General features: G+C 37.7%; 1 protein-coding gene across 1 annotated transcript in view; it reads right to left on the minus strand.

Annotated features, from left to right (window-relative positions):
- Positions 1-11,782: 11,782 nt before the first annotated feature.
- LOC107291015 (metabotropic glutamate receptor 4) overlaps positions 11,783-20,818 on the minus strand; it is a 268,099-nt gene continuing 259,063 nt past the window's right edge. Inside the window, exons 9-10 of the mRNA XM_015819964.1 lie at positions 20,227-20,473; positions 11,783-12,220 (exon numbers count right to left, since the gene is read on the minus strand). Of these exons, the coding sequence (XP_015675450.1) occupies positions 12,171-12,220; positions 20,227-20,473 (297 nt within the window). The 3' untranslated portion in view covers positions 11,783-12,170. The remainder of the gene's footprint in view (positions 12,221-20,226; positions 20,474-20,818) is intronic.

A 20,818-nucleotide genomic window follows, 5' to 3' on the forward strand; every position in this document is an offset into this window, starting at 1 on the left:
TGGAAAAAACTAAGCAGGCTCTTGAATGGGAAGGGGGACTAACATTTTATTCTGCTATAAAATTTCCTGAGTGGTTATGTTCAATTGTCTCAACCAACTCTCTCATTATCAATTAATATCGTTAATATGAGGTTAAATTGGATAATCAACTTGGAAAAAAGAAGGATACATATATTGTAAATACAAGAATAATTTGAAAGGATAAATGTCTTGAGTGGAGCAACAAGGCAAAGACTCTGAATGCTTGCCATTTTCATGCTGCTCCAGCTTGTTAAATAATCCATAAACCATTCTGGAATAGTAAACATGTCAAAGCTGATGAAAAAAGATGATTTTGTTGTCAACTTTCACCACTGTTGCTTCTCCCATCACCCATACTTCAGAAGAGGGAAGATCCTTGCAACTGATAGGGCCAGGATAAATGCCAGAAAAAGTGCAAATCTGGTAATATTAATATTTAGGGCTGGGCTGTTTTATGTTGAGCAAAGCAGCCATGATATTTTGCTTCTCTTGTCAGAAGTTATTTACACACACACACACACACAGAGAGAGAGAGAGAGAGAGAGAGAGAGAGAGAGAGAGAGAGAGAGAGAGAGAGAGAGAGAGAGAGAGAATTTTCAGAAACTACTTTCATTGAAGTAGTTTGGCCCAGCCTCAGGGTTTTGCTGATGTGAAATCAAACACCTTATTAAGGATAGCTTAAGAACAATGTGCAAAGATCTAATAATAATACCTGTTTTAGGGAAAGAAGATTAGTAGCCAAGCCCAGGTTTACATGCATGCATGCATGCATGCATGCATACATACATACATACATACATACATACATACAATACATATATCCACATCCACATCCATATCCATACATAATCACATAATTCCACTTTAACAATAGTAGCAAATCTATTTTTTTCAATAAACTGTATCTCTTAGATACAGTTGGTTCACTCCAACTTTTTTCATTCAGTCTATTTAATCTAGAGGCTATTGCTACTTTTGAAGTTCCATGGTAGTTGATGGCTTTGAAACAATAAATAGTGGCTCCTAATGAGTAATCTTTGCTCTCCTCCAGAAGGTGAATAATGTTAGCTTTGACATAATTATTGACACAACCTCTAGAATAATAAACTTTAGCATCTTTGATCAGGTAAGCCAACAAAGGATCTCTTGAAATAATATGAAATTAATGTCCTATGCTCCTAAATTGGTGGTAGTATCAAAAATGTTCCATGTACAGAGAATGTTTAATAAGGATTGATTAGAATTAGCTTGCTGTTGAAGATAAAATGCACATGTTGGAACATTAACACAAACTCATTATTTGAATGCATCCTATTACATGGAAATCGACATGAGCAGAAATCAACAAGCTTGTTAATATGAATCTAGACTGATTACTGTTAAAATTGCTTAAGGTTTTTTTTTTCTTGGCTATTTTCCTTATATTTGAAATCTATCAAGATAACCCTAATGCCATTCAAAATTTCCCAGAAATTTATAGCAAATCAGATACACAATGTATATAAGTTATGCATGTTGTAGAAAGTTGTTAACTGAAAGCAAATGCAGATATTTTATGGAACCTTTGGAAAAACTTTTTTTAAAAAATGAATTAACTTAATAATGTGCTCAATAAACAAACTGAATTTGTATTGATGCACACATTTGTATATGCAACAACAGACATGAGTGTTATGCTCAGACTCAACTCATCTAACCTGTTTTCATGTTTGAGAAAGAAAGTGTACAATAAATATTTATTTGCATTATTTCTTTTTCCATGCTTCCTTTCTACTTTTTTAGAAAACAATAACTTTTGCCTTAGCCAGTTATTTCTTTTGCTATTGAGGTGTTGTCTTTGTAAGCAATCCAATTGCTATGTAATACCTGGGAAATACACTATATTTTCCAGATATAACATTCATTATCTTTATCATAATTGCAGTATGAACAGTGGTGATGCAAGTGTTGATTTGTGATTACAGTTCCTGATGTGGTTTATGATTAAAGTAACCCAGACCTTTACCTAATTTAATCATATCCTGCTGCAGATCTCCCTGCACCCAAAGTGCTATTATTTGGTGGATTTGGCTTGTACTGGTATCATGGTTAGGAATGTTTATTAAGAGGAATAGGAAGGAAGGGTGAGAAGGTAGTAATAGGAAAGAGGAAGGGAAATCCCTATTTCCAGTGCAATAAATATATATTGTATATTTGCATTATTTATGCTCCTTGATCTTCTATCCACAGTTAAATGATTCTATTCATGATGACACGTATTGCAACATCATGTCAAAACTCTGATCTTTTTTACTTACGTCACAACACCATATGCAAGTATGAAAAGAGACAAGTGTGTGTGTGTGGTGACATTCTGATGCATATTTTATTACTTTCCCCTTTGCCCTCGCCTCCAGACACCTATTGTTAGATCTTCAGGTTGCCTCAGATTAAGAAATATACTCCAGAACTGATACAGGAACTCTGTTTATTGAATTAAGCTATATCAATGTAGAACAACACATTGTTTTGGAAGCCTAACAGCATTTTCCCTCTCTCTATCTAATACTCAGGAAAGTTAAGGCAGAGTTAATTTGATTTCCTAATGTTTTCTTCCTGTTCTGGTCTTATATTATATATTATTATATATACGGTACTATATATTTTGCTAACTGTTTTTCAATGTTGACACTGTGGTTCCCACCACTACTTCCCCCATTAGGCTCTGCCTTCCTTCCTCCACACATTAAAACTCTGGAAAGGTGCTATGGAAATGAAGTAGACACTTGATCTGCCCATCCTCATACAATGGCTCTGTAAGATTGCCTCTCCCCAATTTCATCTACCTGTTCCACCATATCCAACAGTATGGGCTTGTTACAGGTTTCATTGTCTAGGGAACTATATTTGGAAGGCCCAGGTGATAAGCCTTTTTCCTCTGTGGCACCCACATTAGGGAATCTTCTCCTCCAAGAGATGCGGTCAGCCTCATAACTCCTAAACTTTTGAAAATCCATCAAGAACTGATTATAGCAGCAGATCTGTCCAAGCGACAGCTGAACTCATGAGTTGGCTTTGTTATTATTAACATCCCTCCATCAATTATTTTCTTTACCTGATTTAATTCTGCTTTAATAGTTTTTAGTGCTCTTTTAGTAATTATTGGCTTCAGACAAAAATTGTTTTATTTATTCACTGTTTTATTGGATTGTTGTACACCTCCCAAAGTCACTTTCTATAAGATGAGTGCCATACCCCCCTCTTTTTTCTTCTGTCTGATACATTTGAGTTCTCCCATTCTTATTAGGCAGCTCCCCAATCCATCAGGCAAATCCTGCAACACAGAAATAGATGGAGCTGGATAGTTTCTTTCCCCTTATGCTGCACACTAGTCTGTTCTGGAGAGTCTACTATGCTGAGAAGCACAGCATCCTCCTTATCATAGGACTCACCTTCACTTCATAGCAGTGAGTGGCAGGTGGGGTATTACTGGACATTTTAGATGAAACTGATGTAAAAGGTGTATAGCATGGATGTCTAGTGCACTTTGCTCTGATCTCTCCAATTCAGGAGAGAGATTCATTAGCTGTTCTAATGAATCAGGTATTTCAATGATTTCCCCAACATCCAGAATAAATTCTACTTAATATTTTTCCCTGTTAACCAGAATGGGGGAGGAGGAGCCATTTTAGATTATAAAAGGCAGAAGGTTCCTCAAGCATAAGTAGTGACTGATGGAAATCTGGATGAATATTCATTGATGAAATTTGTTTTAAACAAATGTCATTATGTTAATGTGGTAAGAAACCAATACTGTAGAGTTTCAGTTCAGCTTTTGGAGGATCAGGCTGAAAACAAAAACTTAACTGAAAGCCACACCAAATTCAGCCTTAGTACCCTTTCATTTGTGTGTCTACTGCCCACTTGTAGGCAGCCTTTGCCAAATATAGCTGTTCTTTTAAGAGAAGCTGAATAGCTATTAAATCCTGTAGGAAGTCCAAAGCACCAGCAACAGTAGGTGCAGGAGTTCTCAAAAGCAAAATGCAAATTAGAAACAATAGTTTGCCTGAAAGGGAGACAGGCCAATGAAAGAATGCACTGAGTCCTTGTAACTTAAAACATGTTTGCCTAATTGCTCTCTCTCCAAGGTCATCTCTGTAGTTGTCTATCGTTACATTTCCATCTTTAACTCTCAAGGACTGTGTGGTTAGATTTATAGAGTTTCCACATCAGAAATGCTCAGAGTTTGGGACACAGCATATCACCTAGTTGCAAGCACAATCAGGATTATGCAGGCAGTTGTCAAAAGCTATTCTCACATTTCATGGGCAGATCTGCTCAGACAAACCAGGTATCAAAGCCCACTGCACATTTTGGGAGAGAGGTAAGCCATGAATCTACTATCTGTCCTATCCAGTGGCGGGATTCAGCCAGTTCGCACCACTTTGGCAGAACCGGTAGCTAATTTTTTGTTGCCCAGGCCCAGAATGCACTTCTGCATCAAAGATCAGAAGATCACATAGGAGGTTCCAATTAAATTCATTTATTATTAATTGTGCCTATGCAAAAAAACTACTCAACTAATAGCACTATCTTGGTACCAGATAAGGGCCAATGTAATTCAAGAGGAGTTGGACTCAGTATATTTGTGGCTATGTAGAGACTCTTGGCTGATTCCTCTTTTAAGTTACTCACCAGGTTCTATCACTCCTTCTCCTACACATCTCCAGAAACAGCTCCACCTGCTTCTAGATCCTTCATTATTTCTCCTTCTTCTCAGTGCACTGCCTATTATAAATTGTAAACCAAGTGCAACAACAGTATCTAAAAAGAGAATGCCACTGCTGTAGAAGCTCAGGCAGAGGTTTCTGCAAGGAAAAATATAGCAAAAAGTAAATACAGAAGGAAGACAGGTTATCACAGAGTTGTGGGAGTCAAATAGAGAAAAGGCTTCAGGAAATAGCACGATAAGCCCACATGGTGAAAATGAATTAGAAATATTATTCCCAAGGCAGCCTGGAGCAGAAGGCATAGTGAAGAGTTGCAGCTAGCAAGGAGATTGCATCAGGCTATGCCTGTAGAGGTCTGACCTATGGGATAAAACTGCAGCACTGTCCTAAACTCTTGTCAGATCAAATCTCTGCAGGTTTTATTTCCAGTATCTAAAAGGAATGAATGTTCTGTTCATTCCTGCCACATATAAGGCTTCATCAGGTATTTTCCTGAATATGTGTGGGCTTGAAAGTGAATAGAAGACAGGGCATACACTTTCCCCAATCCTGTATTTTCTAAGTTGAACATGATTCATTAGGAAATCTGAAGGATACATATCCTCACATTCACTTGAATGTGACAATAGTTGTTTGCATAATCCAGAGCCCTGATTTATCATGAGCCCACATAGTACAAAGGATTGTTCTCATGGTCAAGCAAATGAAGTACAACTGCTTCTCCCACCTGAATATATGGAGATCAGAGTCAAGCAGAACTTTTTCTACTTGCAAGATCATATATGCTGGGAGAATGCATGAAGAATAAAGCTGCTGAAAATACATATGATATTTACCACAATAAATTCTTATATCTTAGAACAGTATAATCAAAGAGACACTTGCCAAATAGGGGTTCTGTGAGTGTGTGCTTTTGTGTGGCTCTTGGACCATGTGGACAAGTCCTTGTAGTTTTCTTGTCAAAAATTTTCAGAAGTAGTTGAAAGAAGGGTTGAAAGACCAAAGTCATTCAGCTACCTTTATGCCTAAGTTAGGACTAGAATTGACAATCTCCTAGTTTCTGGCCCATTTTAAATAAATCCTTCCCATCTTTAATTCATCATAAAAATTTTAATTTAAAATAGTTGCTGAACGTCCACCAGAACTCTGCCATGGCTGATAAATCACATGGTGAAACCATTGGTTTTGTGGATGGAGATCTTTGGTAATATTTTGTAACGCTCTTAACCCTGATTTTCTAATGCTGATTGCTACTGTTCAACCTCTCTTAGACATAAGGTCTAACAACAGCAACAAAGTGGGTAGAAAAGCTAACTTATATACTAAAATTATGCACAGAAATATGTAATATAAATTGCATTACTCCTACTAAACCATTGCTTATTTGTTTATTAACTGTTTTAGTCAAACTGACTCTATTGACTTATTGGCTCTAATCAAATCATGTCTTTAAAATCCTTGCCAAAAACTAAACTGATCTCTGTAAAATAAGATTTCTAGCCAGTGCTCTAAGCAAAGTTATAGAGGTAATGGGGCTCTTCAAAAGATCTGGATCAAGCCATGTCTAATCTATATAAATAAAAATGTAAATGTTCATTTGTTCAAAATCTTAAATCTCCGAAAGTTCTTCACAGATTACTTTGAAATTTTGACACAACGTTGCATTCAAATACGCACGTGTTTTTATATACCTACTATTATATAGATGTCACACCTGTGACAGGTAAAAACATGATATATTACAAACGTGCGCTTTCTCTTTTCTTTCTTTTCCATTTAACCAGACTGAGCCACAGCAACGCGTGGCTGGGTACAGCTATTCCTAATAAATATCTGACTGTTAAAGCCATTCTTGTTTCTCCTCCCATCCACCTGGCTCTTCTAAGTTTTTTCATTCAAATGACTTCTTTCCTGTTAGTACCAGAAGGAAAAAGTTTAGTGCCCCTGATGCATCAAATTCATTCTTTGCCAATCCCTGGCATCCTTCCAAGCAAGTTAATCCATAGTAGTGAAGGTTGATTTTTGTCCTATTTTATCAGAAGTCTATGAAGCATTGACAGTTTGCTGCAAGGAGACCTTCCTGTGGGATTGATGTCAGCCTTGGTGCCAACAGAATCCAATTGGAACTGGCATTTCCATTAACTCCCTCCCCCAACTCCAATCTCATTTTATGGCTTTCTTTGCCAGCTTCAACCCTTGCAAATACTTATGCTTATGGGCTCCTGCAATGGTGCTTTACTCTATTTTTGCTGCATAGCTATATCCCAATCCAATCTTCTTTTTGGCTGGCATGTTGGCATGCATCCTTAAGAAACCTATGAATAGATTGCAATTTAACTATCACTTACTAATTAGGAAATATGCCATTACATTGTGTTACCTTTAGAGATTTTATGACGCTGTAAGGAAGTTGCAGTGAAGAGTAGATAAATCAAAAATTGTAACTTCTTGAGCACAGGTTAAATTTCCACAGGGAGCTAGTCTAGAACATTAAGATATATGCCCGCACATGTGGGCATGAGAGAGGAAAAAATGTGCATTTATATACTGATCCAGAGAGAAAAGTGTGCTGATTCCCTTCAATTATTTTGCTACAAAGAAAAAGCTTCTATGAGCTCTGCCATACTAGCAACTGAGAATAACAACCAACATACTAACAACACTGGCGTGACAAGCTATTGTACATAAACAGGAAGCAAACACCACATTCAGCACTGATAATGCTACCTAGTCTGGTAATGAAATGTCAGCAAGCAAACAGCTATGCTCAGAGAGCATTAAAGACTCCACAAACCAACATTCATTTCATTTGCAATAATTCCACCAATTGGATCACTTTAAAGCCAATCTATGATTCCACTTTTTCTTTATCAACCTACAGATTCTTGGTGTTGAGCTCACATGGAGCCCTTAAGCCAATCATTGCTTAGCCCCCCACTGTCCAGTAGCTGAATTCTGCAGCTACCACCCAATTAGGATTCACTTTCTTAGTTTCAAACTTCCCAGTCACCAAGTTTTCTCTATCCATACACACCTCACTCCAAATTCCAGAGTTCTGCAAAAATACTACCTTTGTTCTAATGCAAAAGAAAACATCCACACAGTAACTTCACCTCACCAAAATGCAAGTTTTGTCCACTAAAGTGCAGGGGGACAGAATAGGACGCTATTTTTCAAGATGCTATCAGGAAAGATGTTTTGAAGACCTTCTAACACACCAAAACTACTTTGCTCTCAGTGGCACACAAGCAGCAGAGATTGCGTTGGCGTGTGATCAGGCTCTATAATTGATACTGTCTCTGTCATGCATTGATCTTGCTCCAACATACACCCACCCCATCCAAGTGCCCCACATGGGCACTCTATTTTGGTAATAGTAAATAATTTCAAATGATTCTGGGAGTTTTTGAAGGTGCAATGACTTCTGGATTGGGACACTTTCACTCTTCTAGGATAACCCTAGGCTCTCTTGCAAAGAGTTCAAGATGAAAATCCTCTTATTTAAGTTGCCATGAAAAATAGTAGCACAAAGTCATTCAGAAAGCTTAATAACAGAAAGATTTTGAACCTGACTCTTCTGGCACTCCGGCCTAGTATTCTAACAGCTATCTTCTGATAAAACCCTGGGGATCGTTTATAGCTGAGCTGTATCTGTGGAGCATATTGTGATGGATTTTCATTGCTCTGAGTCTGGTTTTCAGCAATGTAAATAGCACAGTTGGAGTTGAGACCAGCCTTTCCTGAGTGTTGCCTTGCAAAATATGGAAACTCCTACTGAGCTAAGAGGATTTTGAAATGCTGGCAGGAGAGGGTGGGCTATACATTAACCTTTGTGAATGAACAGGAGTAATCCTAAAACTGTGCCGGACAATTTGCAGCACTCTATATGCGCACGTTCACACATACACACCATACACATACATTGTAAACTGACGCTGTTATGTTGCACCTTTGTGTTCAGTCATCCAGGAGACAAAAAGACCACCTGGGGCAAGAACATAATTAAAATGCTAATAGACCAGACTCACAGAGAAAAGCTTTTCTCTCAATGCCCTTCTGAGAATACATGTATGTAATCTTTTGAAACGATAACAAGATGCACCAACTGTACAGGACCAGGATTACAGGAGCTGAAGAAAGGACCTTTTCAAAATGCTTTGCAGGGGTGTACAGAGGTGGATATGGGAGCCAGTATTTATCAATGGAAAGCACTGCATATTGTTGGCAAGACTAGTATGAATCAGGATAACATCCTGCTCAGTTGAAAATAAAACTTGGCTAAAAGTTGGGGCAAGCAACCTTGCAAGAAGCTAGCTGATGGAGTTAAGGACCATAGGACTGATAGAAAACACATTGCTGCAGTTCCCAGGGGACCCTGCATCTGGACTTTTATATTTTATGTCCCAGCCTGCTGTGAACTGGAAATTCTTGTATATACAAACTCCATTGACCAGATTTAAACTTTAGTTAGTATAAACACAGTGAAATAGAAAATACTGTGGTTGTGTTTAATTAAACTACTATTTATTTCAGTGGATTTCTGGTCCTGATCCTATGACATGAACAACCCTCTGCCATGCCCTTTGTCATAGACTCACCAATGTGCTGAAACATTACACAACTGGAGCTGGTAGGATGTGAATTGAGTGATGATTGCTGAATCATCACAATTGCTGAAGAAGAGGTTGGGAACTTGCCACTTTGTGTTGCCCTTCCTCTTCCTTTTCTCTTCCCAAATGTGAGAAAACAAGGAAAACAAGGAAAACAAGGAAAAATCTGCAATGGTACAATCTTTTATGATAGCTGGCTCAGGAATTCTGGGAGTTGAAGTCCACGAGTCATAAAAGAGCCAAGGTTGACTACCCCTGTATTAACCCATGGTTAGGGTTTACATGTTTTGTGAACCTAGCCTTCAAGTATTCCAAAGGTGCTTTTTCACGAGGCAACCGGACCTTCTTGTTTTTCTTTGAAGACATTTTGCTTCTCATCCAAGAAGCTTCTTCAGCTCTGATGGATGGTGGGGAATGGAAGGATTTATACTCCTTGCAGACAGCTGGACATTTGCATTCTTTTAGAGAGTCGTTGAGGCCACTTGAAGGTTCATTCTTCCATTCCCCACCATCCAATCAGAGCTGAAGAAGCTTCTTGGATGAGAAGCGAAATGTCTTCAAAGAAAAACAAGAAAGTCCAGTTGCCTCATGAAAAAGCACCTTTGGGATAACTATGACCTGGATGACTGAGAATTTCCATAGACATCTAGCCTTCAAGTCTATTATTTTATTCAGCCCTTGTTCCCATTGTACAACTTTGATCTTCATGCTAAAGCATTACCTTCCAGTTTGCCATCTGTATATTGATCCTATATTCCTACTTTCAAAGTATGTGACATTTTTCAAGATTATGGCAAGCAACTGACAAGCAATAGACTTGGGGAAAGTTTTGTTTTTTTTCTAGCTAAATTCTGCATGTACCATTTATTTACCATCATGCCATTTGTCATTCTGTGCACACTGGCATTTTGAACAGAATTTGAGGTTGTCTGTATAAGCCTGTACAAAGTGAAATATATATTTATCACTCTATGTGGGTGTGAGGGCATATGTATATTTGTATGGCAGAAGGAAATGCCTATTGCAGTTTTAACTGCATGCATACGTGAACACACACATAGAATATGTGGAGAGAGAGGGAGAGAGAATAAGAGAAATCTGGTCTACTGTTGCCAATTCTTTCAAGACCCAAGGTGCCATTGTGTGATTTTTCCTAATAATTATGGTACTCCATTCCATATATCAGTCTGAAAATTCCCAAGATTGCTAGAATATGTTACTTTGCAATAAAATTGAAATCTAATTAGATTTCAGTGTTCTCACATTATTTGTTTGTCCTGCCAGCTGAGATCAGCACATTTGAATGAGATTTGCCAGGTTTATGTGATTTAGGACACCTTTTTAGTTTTTAAACAAGTATTTGGTTTTTTTTCCTTTATTGGGAGGAGATTGTAAGTAGTGTTTTAGAGGAGATGAACTCCTTGACATCTAAAGGCATGATGTTGTCAACCCCTATATTATCCCTTGAGAATTGGCAAAGGAAAAACATGATTCATATAGTTCCAGAGTTAGCTAAAATATCACTTTATAGCATGTTAATGCATATCTTGTTTGGGTTGGGACTGCATGCCAAAACCAGATGAAATAATATATGATTCAATTTAAATGCAGTTATAATTACAGTGCATTAATTGAATATTATTTCACTAAATATGGTTTAATTAAATACTTCCCATTGTTTAAATACTTTTCCTTTTTCAGTGCCCTCAAAACTAGAATTTAATAGAAACTTCTGGGAGTCTTGTGACTGCACCCAAGACTTTTGGAGGGTAAGAAATTCTTTCATTTCTTCATATAATCCAGATACTGCATCCCTTGCTTTTATGAAAAGTAAATGATATATGTGATGTGATGATATTAAAACTTACTACCTGAGCACCTATTATGTAAATATGTTTTATTATGTTTAATGTGACCACAGCATTTATTTTTGTAAAGCAACTTCTAGAGATGAGAATGAGGCAACAAAATACAACTCATGAGTGCAAAACCAAGTTTTTTATTAGAAATATTCTGGTATAAAAATGATCATGCTCTACACATTGTCATTAAATAATTCATAAACATCCAGGCACTGAACTTTTTGATTATTTTTTTTTGTTTTTTTTTATAATTTTTGATTGGTCAGTACATTGAAGCAGACATATTTCAATCCATATGGTCATCACATACATTAATTTACCACCTATAGAAATCAGCACTTTGAACACAGTCTAGGTTTTGTTTTCATTTTTGTTGTTGATGATGGTTTTTGTGTTTTTTTAAAGGACTTTTGTTATTTTTGCAACATAGAAAACTTGGTAAGGAGGAAAGAGGGACACAGAAAAGAAACAAGATGAGAAATAGATGATGAAGTCAGAAGTGAGGAATAAACAAAAAGATAGAAAAGGGGGAAAAAGGAAAAAAATAAAAAAAAAGACTTCACAAGCACAAACCATTTCACAATTTGGGGAATAAAAGGGAAATTTATTCAATCTTTTGCCAAGATACAGGGGGAAAAAATGCAAAAAGGATGCTTAAGACCTGTCCATTTCTTTCTTTTGGGTGTGATGTTCATTGGTTCCTCTCCCTTTAATGGAAGGCAGATATTTTTCGTGGGATAACTTGGTTGGTCCTTTCAACTACACTTGGTGGCCATCTTTTTGAAGAGCTTCCTCCAGCAGCCCAGTAACTGGAAACAAGCACCTATATGATGCCTTCATGGAGTCAGATTTGGTTTTACCTTCTCCTCCACCATAATAACATCATCTGTACTGAAGAGTTCAGCTGCATTTTCTGATTCATCCTCCTTGTCAGCCCTTTTCTTGTGGTCTATTGTCACTGGCTGGGTTTAAATTGCATGGTTGCTATAGCTGACATACGTCTGTTTGGTAGCCAGAGCTGGTGGGAAAAAAAGATAAGGCACATAGATATATCATCAATTAATTCATGTACATGTGTCGAGTCTCTGCCTAATGAGAAAACTTGGGTGAATGTTTCATGCCAGAAATGGAAGCTGCTAACTTTAGGTTAAAATTGCCAAAATGCAAAATAAGTACATATAAGATGGTTTCTTCTTCTTATGATTCTTATATAGGACAGGAGAAAGAGTGTTTGCCATCTTAGACCAATGTTCATTAATATTATAGTTCTAAATGTATAACAATCAATCACTCCAACAGACTCTGGATGGCTTACAACATAAAAAAAAACCCGCCCAGTAGAAACAATTAAAAACAAAATAGCAAATAGCACAGATTAAATCAGACATATACAATGATAGAAAGCACCATAGGGGTCCCACAAATATTAGCCCCAGGCCTGGGAGCACAGTCAGATCTGAAAAACTTTCTGAAACTCCAGGACAGGGGACCCCAACCTGTGGGCCACAGCCCGGTAGTGGGCCATGACCTGCTGGCCACTAGGCCACGGGACAGGCTGGGCAGTGCTCACACGTGTGCGTGCACACACACCCACTCACGCTAGATCATGGCCGTGGGGTACGAAAACAGGACACCATGCCACGGGGCATGAAAAAGGGCTGCTGCAGCACCTTGGGTGTGAAAACGGGATGCCGCTGCACCGTGGGGCATGAAAATGGGCACCGTCGCACTGTGGGGCATAGAAATGGAGTGCTGCACCATGCAAGAACAGGGCAGGGCTAGTGAGTATCACGTAGGTGCTAGCCCTGCCCCATTTGCATTGCATGCATGCTTGCTTCCCCATCCTTTTCCCTCCAGTCCACCAACCGAGAAAGGTTGGTAACCAGGCCCTATGCCATGAAGTACTTTATAGGTGACAACCAACACTTTGAATTGCCTCTGGAAACTGACAGCAAGCAATACAGCTTGCATAGCAATAGATTAGTATGGACATATTGAAAAGTGCTTGTTACTGCTCACACCACTATATTTTAAACCAAGCACAGATTCTGAATGGTTTTCAAGGGCAGTCAGATGTAGAGCATATTATAATAATCTAGTTGTGAGGTGACCATTGAGGTGAGTAACTATCTAAAGAACCTCACTGTCAAGGAAATGTGGCAACTAGCAAACAAGATAACACTATATAAAGGCTATCCTTGCTACAGCTATCCCATTCTTTTATCAGAAGATGTGAGTTCAGCAAGTACTCCCAAGTTACAGATCTGTCTTGAATAGGTTAATGATGAAAAGGTCCCTAATCCCAGGGGTATCAAACAGCCATAGCCTCTCAGTCTTGTCAGGATTGAGGTAAAAAGCCTCAGACTCAAGCAGTCACCAGATACCAGGTCAGAACACTGAGTAAATATGTGTGGCTGATTTCAACTTCCAAACTTCTACCCCCTCTTTGAAGAATTCTTGTTATAAATACATAGATACTGGCAAATCTGTCTTTCTTGTTTTCCACAAATTCAACTTCTAATTTTATTAACAAATCTGGCTTATTCAAAGTCTGCATGAATATATGTATGTGTTTCCATGTATATTTCTTCAGCTTAACACATGGACACCTCCTAGTCTCCTTAGGCAGAAAACTCCAATTCTACATATTTTAAAAACTGAACATGATATTGTACGTTTTTATAATATACACATTTTGTACATATTTTCCACTGTATAGCACTTTTTAAAATATACATGTACAATATAGTTATAAACCAAGTTTTAATGTTCTAGAAAGTATTCATTTTATGTACATAAAGATTCTATCATATATTAGTGAGATCTGAAAAAAAATTGTATAACCAGTCTGACATTGCCTATTTTTATACAACTCTTAGTCTGCTGGTAAGCAGATTTCTTTAACCTTTCAAGATACATTGGGAACTTATTATTTGGGGGGAAAATAGAAAAACAGACATGATCAATGCAATATATCATGCAAGGAAGCAGCAGTGCTTGGAGAATAAGGCTCATGTTGTGCAATTTATTTCTCCCCTGGGGTATAATATGCATTAAATGGCAAAAGATAAAGAAGGACAAAGGGAAAATAAGGAGGGAGTTTGTGAGGAGTTGCTTTTAATTAAATATCCACTTCCAGAATGGAAGATTAACCTCCATACAGATAACAGATTAACCTCCATTACGGAATTATATTTTTTCCAGTAGTTGGGGAAAAAAAGTAAATCTGATATTCAGCATTCAGGTCCCTTAAAACAATGCAGGGAGACCAGTTTCAGCATTGAGGTGGAACAAATATGCATCACAATAGGGAGAAATCTCTGGGAAGATAAGAGGGAAAGGCCTGGAGTTACAGGCAGTTGTGTTGAGGTAGAGAGTGTTGCCTGGGAAATGACTGGGTACCATTTATCTGAAGCACCAAAAATGAACATTAAAAGCCAAAAATATTGTTTTCATGGAATGTGCACCCTCATTTCCACATAGTCAGATCAGCACCATGGCTTAGATTGGGTAAAAATTAATTCTATCTCCAGGGATTCTCAGACTGTAGCTGAAAACCAGCTGGAGGTAGTCACAAGCAATGTAGAAGAGAGTCATAATGATAAATGTAATTCAAATTTGACAAGAAAGAAAATGGGAGCACTGTCAAAATTTCCTCCATGCTTTGCTTCTTACTTTGTCATACTTTGTACTGCAAAATGTGAGTATCCTTGTGATCAGAAAATTAAAATGCTACTCTTAAAAGTGGTATTGTGGTATTTTTATTTCTAACCCTAATCTAAACATTCATCAGGGTTAGGCTGCATTTTGAAGAATTATGTCTGCCTTTCTTGCTTATTAATCCAAATCAGACTCCACCATGTCAACTGTCTATGGAAAGAAGCAAGGAAGAATAGAATAGAATAGAAGAGAATAGAATCTGGAAGGAACCTTGGAGGTCTTCTAGTCCAACCCCCTGCTCAAGGAGGAGAACCTATACCATCTCAGACAAGTGACTGTCCAGTCTCTTCTTAAAACCTCCAGTGATGGAGCGCCCACGATTTCTGAAGGCAAGCTGGTTAATTATCCTCACTGTTAGAAAAGGGATATTTAATGTAATTTGTAGGTTAGCCATTGTTGCATCAGATGCAGGGTGTCAAACCCGACCGCATCGCGGGCCATAGGTGATGTATCGGGATTTGTTTTGCCCTTGCGGGGTCAGGGGTGGGCGTGGCCTGCATGGGCCACATCTGGCCCGCAGGCTGCATGTTTGATATGCCTGCAATAGATGATCTCTTTTTTACAATGATTCAATGAAATTAAATGATATGAACTATTTCCTTTGGTATTGTCTAGGCAAAGGCATTTCGTCCTGCTTTTTAATATATTCTTTATTACTTTCCCCATCTTGTTTTTTCATAGTTTTCCACCCAAAACATCTCCAAAAGCCATATTGCCAAATTAATATATATCACTCTTAAATCTACTTATCATTTTATTATATAGCACTGAACTTTACTGAAACCTATGTCAGCCTTGATACTTAATATCATTCTTTGCTAAAAATTTCTGTAATGTTTAACTTAAGGGGAGACCGTCTGTGTTCACTGCCAACATTACCATAAATCTTTTCAAATATTTCATATGTTCTCTTAATATGAACTATTGAATAAAATACTTTGTGATTATAAAGCTTTTGATACTGGATATTGTGAACTCATCCAAAGATTTGTCTTATTTAGAATTGGATATATTTTAAATGAATTATAAATGCAGTTTGTTATTTGATTTGTACTATATTTCTATTTGAACTGAATTTTATTTGAACAGCTCTTGCCTCAATCTACTGTAGAGAAAGCTGCACACAAATAAACAGACTACAAATACAAAAGTGAGACAAAGAGAGACAACGTTTTGTTGATAATTTTTTACTACACTGGAACCAATTTCTCCCTTTGTTTGCTGTGAATGATTAGTTCTTCAGAGTTATACTGTTGTTGTTTCCCATCCTCCTAGCAATAGCACTTAGACTTATATATCACTTCCTACTGCTTTACAGCCCTCTCCAAGTGGTTTACAGATTCAGCATATTGCCCCCCCCCCCCCCACAATCTGGCTCCTTATTTTACTGACCTCAGAACGATGGAAAGCTTGCAGTTGGCAGAGTTAGCCTGCAATACTGCATTCCAACCACTGCACCACCACTTCTAACTTTGGAAAATGGATATTTCATGGCTAACAACATATCTCGGTTCTAATGTTTCTAAAATTTCTCTACCCCTGCCTGGAAAACCTAAAGCTGGAAGCAGAAAGCTGAAAGGGGTTGGTGTTTCTTCACCTGGGATGATGTCTTTTTGACAAATGAACTTTACTGAAGATTTCAGGTGCTGTTATCCTCAGATAACGATTAGATGGGCCATAAGAAATCAGAGCTGACAGCCCTATTTGTTAACCACAATGTTTTCATAGCCAATATTGCCTCAATCAAGGCCTGTAAATTATTTATTCTCTTGTTTATTTAAAGATACATGACCTGCCATTGACAGAGTGAAAAATGACCCTTCTTTCCCTGGTAGACAATGCCATAGCATCTCCTATTCCCAGCATAAAAACTGTGATTGCTCTGTGGTATTCTTCCCCGAGTCGCCTTGATATTTCTCTTGCAGATCATGTCAGCTTCCATTTGGACTGAGTTACTCTGTTCCAAATGCGAAACATGTAAGAATCTGAAATCATGACAGACTGAAGGACAGCTTCTTTTTGTGCCCTGCTTTCTATGTGAATTGGCTTCGTTTCATATAGTAAAGGACTATTGACTTCTGGAAAAAACCAACTCCATAAAGTATGGTGAGAAAAGAAAAAAACTTGCAGTTTATACTTTCATCAAGGTTATGGCCAGATGTGAGATCTATAAATGTGAAGTTATTCACATAAAGCTAATTACTATTTATCATGTTTAGTGGCTACTTGGCCTTTCTGGGCTGTTTTCAGTGCAACATCTATTCCCATCTTACTATATTTATATATATTTTTCAGTATTTATGAGCTTATTTACGTTTTTACAATATTTATAGCCCATCCCAATTCTAGTTGACTCTGCATGGTTTTTAAATGTTTCCCTATTTAGAAAAAGCAACTAAGAATCCCCCTCAAAAAAAGCATGAAAATTATACATCAATAAGAGAAAGCAATAATAATAATAAAAAGTTCAGATCCAAAGTTATCAGCAGAAAAATATTGTGTTTTGGAAAAACAAGACCCTGGAACTTTTTCAGCTTTCTTAATTTTAGTAGTAAACTTTAGTAAAAAAAAATTACTTATTTTATTTTAAAACAGACTATATAATATTCATATTAACTTACTGACGCCTTGGTCAAATTGCTTGAGTTGATCATATTTTTCTGATAACTTCTTATTGGAGAGACCCAACAATCTATCTACTTGGGCAACCTGTTTCCAGGAGTAGCCAGCCAGATGTTCTGTTAAATCCATAAGCAGATATGGAAGTAGACTTCCTTGCTGCTTAATTCCCAAAGTGGTTCCCAAGGAGTTAAATTATTTGGTTTCATTCTATGTTCAGTGACAGACATTCTCTGAGAATTTGCTTTTTCTCTCTAAAAAACATCTAAGGGCCAAATGAAAATGTTATAAGAGAGTATTGTTTTTTTTTTAAAAAAGACTTATGAGCAAACATAGAAAGAAGGATTTTCTAAATATCTTATTTCTGGCAATATTTCAGCCTGTGGGTAGAATATTCATTTAAAACCCAGTCCACATACAAATACTTTCTTCTCACTTCTGTGTTAATGAACTCTTGTTCTTGATTGTTTCTTGTCAATTAATGTCAATGGCATAGCAAACAGATCTGTAGGCAAGCCGAAATAATGAAATATTTCTTGAAACTATATTTTAAATTATTAGTTTTACTGTTTTGAATTTAAAATATTGATCCATATAATAATTTCAGATCATGCACCACTGTTTGGATAAGACCCCCCCCCCCTCTATCTGAAGTACCCAGGAAAAATGTGCCCCACAACTTCTAACCAAGGCAATGTCCACATATTAAGCAGATTAGGCTGGAAAGCATGGTGAAAAGGGCAATTTGTAATTTGTATCCTTTTAGAGCAGTGGTTCTCAACCTTTTTAATGCCGCGACCCCAACTGGTTGTAAGTCGAGGACTAAACCGGTCGTAAGTCGAGGACTAAACCGGTCGTAAGTCGAGGACTAAACCGGTCGTAAGTCGAGGACTAAACCGGTCGTAAGTCGAGGACTTTCCCTGCCCAGGAGTGCCGTGCATGTGTGGTTCCGCCCCCTGCGCCGGCCGAGGCGTAGCTGGCAAGCGGCAGAGACGGAGCAGACCGACCACCAGCTGGCCCAGCCCAAGGGAGGTAAGGCACCCGCCGGAAAAGGGGAAAAAAATGGCGGACAAAAAAAATGGACAAAAAAAATGGCGAACAGCCTTGCTTGGCGACCCCCGTGAAATGGTCGATCGACCCCAAATGGGGTCCCGACCCACAGGTTGAGAACCACTGTTTTAGAGGACTTCCTTTGGCTTAGTAAAGTAAAATAAATGCAACTCTTAAAAAGTTCACATCCAGTTGCTGCGACTATTAGCATTTTACATAGGATGTACACTCAATGCAAATGCATCAGAATGTAAAATAGAAGATTAACGGTGAGGGGGGCACATATGTTTGTGTATTTCTCTATGTACAGTCCAAAACATCAGAGACAATCTACACATAAATTCCACTGAAGGAAACAGGAGCTTCAGGAACTTGATGTTTAAACATCACTCTATCCTGAAACTCCTTTGCTTCTAAACACAATTATACTGTGCAAGGGTTCCCATCCCAAGGAGGAGCGAGGAGGGTTGTCATGGAAACAGATTTCAAAAAGAAAAGGCCTAATTTCACTTTTGTTTGTTCTAGGTTTATCAGTACGTGCTGCACGCATGTAGCCAGCCTTGAAAGATCAAATAATACATGCCACGCATAACTCTAATTCAGACTCTGATCAACACCTGTGTTTGGCGGAGGACTTAAATATTTTCTTTCCCATGCCTCTCTGTTAAAAAGTATCCCCTTTTGCCAGGTCGTTCATTATTAGTTGATTAGAGTATCAATTTTCATGTTAATTATAACTCTTTATGTTGCTTTTATTTTGCTTTAAAGTAGAAAGTAGAAAGACATAAATTAAATTGATAATAAATACATCTTCTCATTGAAGATCTAAGCCCAGGAAAAACAGTACTGAGATAGGGCTCATTTTAGTAGGACAATGACACAAGGATTTTTTTTAACAGCTTCTTTGCTCCATAGGTCTCTCTCGTAATCCAAATTAGGGATCTGTATGAATGCTTTTTTTCCTTTCTGGAACAGCCACAGTAAATCACCAGATCAAAGCATACTTAAAATATATATTTTAATATAAGACTGGGATGGGCAACTCTACTCCCTCCCCAATGCAATATCCAAGTTCCATTGTTCAAGATCTTAAATATTCCTTTCATCAAATTTGCTGAAAGCAGGGTAATATAGCTTCCTGCTTATTCTGACATGGAAATCAGAAATCAGTTCAGATTTCTGGCAAGAGCAATATGTTATTTTCTTGCAGCTGCAAGATGGTACCAGAAAAAGAATGAGAGTGAAAAAGAAAAAAAAGAGGAGAGGAGATTCACAAGAATCATTTTGGACTAGGAATCTGTCAACTAAATGAATATATTTTTGTGGCAGAAAAACTGAGCTATAAAGCAAGAAATCAGTATCTTTGATTCATATTGTGACTTTGCCCTGAATTCAACATAAGCTATCCAAGATTGCAAACAAACAAACAAACAAATACATGCAAATTGTTAGGAAATTAAATAACCCATTCTCTCTTATTGGCTCCTCCCTCTTAGCATAGTTAGAAAATAGCCCTTGTTTATCAGAGAACTTGTTTCTCCCAGCAATCTTCTCCAGAGCTGGAAGGAGTGGTAATCTTCAAAAAAAAAAGGGGGGGGGGAGGAAGAAGCATTTGCTCAGATAGGTTCAACTTACCTTGTGTTTCCAGATTTTCACATAGTTCTGATTTGGCCTCTCCATTGGGGCGAAAGCTTCCTTTCTGAGTGAATTTGTTGGACATTGTGGCTGCTGTCACAACTGCTTTGAGACTGCGCTTTCGTTTGGGCACATTTTGCTCTGGGTGGAAGAGGATTATGTAGACCTTTGGCATGTAGAGCATGCCTAATGACACAGAGGCGCTTAGGCTCACTGAGATGGTCAACGTTGTGGTCTGAATGTACATCTGAAAGACACAAGGGAATGTGTTAAACTTTGAAAGCTGCTTCTTAATCAAGCTTTCATGATAGTCTCTGTCTCTTAGTCTTTACTGGGAATATTTTCCTGGACCAAAGTTAACACAGAAAACATCAGGAGTCAATTAAATGGACTATTTACATATAAAAGAAATACTATAGTAGAACCAAGGGAGAACCATATAACTGAAGTTATAAGGTATTTGTCCCAAACTATAGTGGTTAATAAAATCTGAATACCAGCCCTGAGATGCACAAACATTTTAGCACAGCACTTCTCTGGAATTCATTCATCCACCCTATCCTTAAAAAAAATGTTGGTATTTTAACAGTCA

This window comes from Protobothrops mucrosquamatus, unplaced genomic scaffold, assembly GCF_001527695.2.
Source record: "Protobothrops mucrosquamatus isolate PMUCROS unplaced genomic scaffold, P.Mucros_1.0 scaffold1031, whole genome shotgun sequence".
NCBI lineage: Eukaryota > Metazoa > Chordata > Lepidosauria > Squamata > Viperidae > Protobothrops > Protobothrops mucrosquamatus.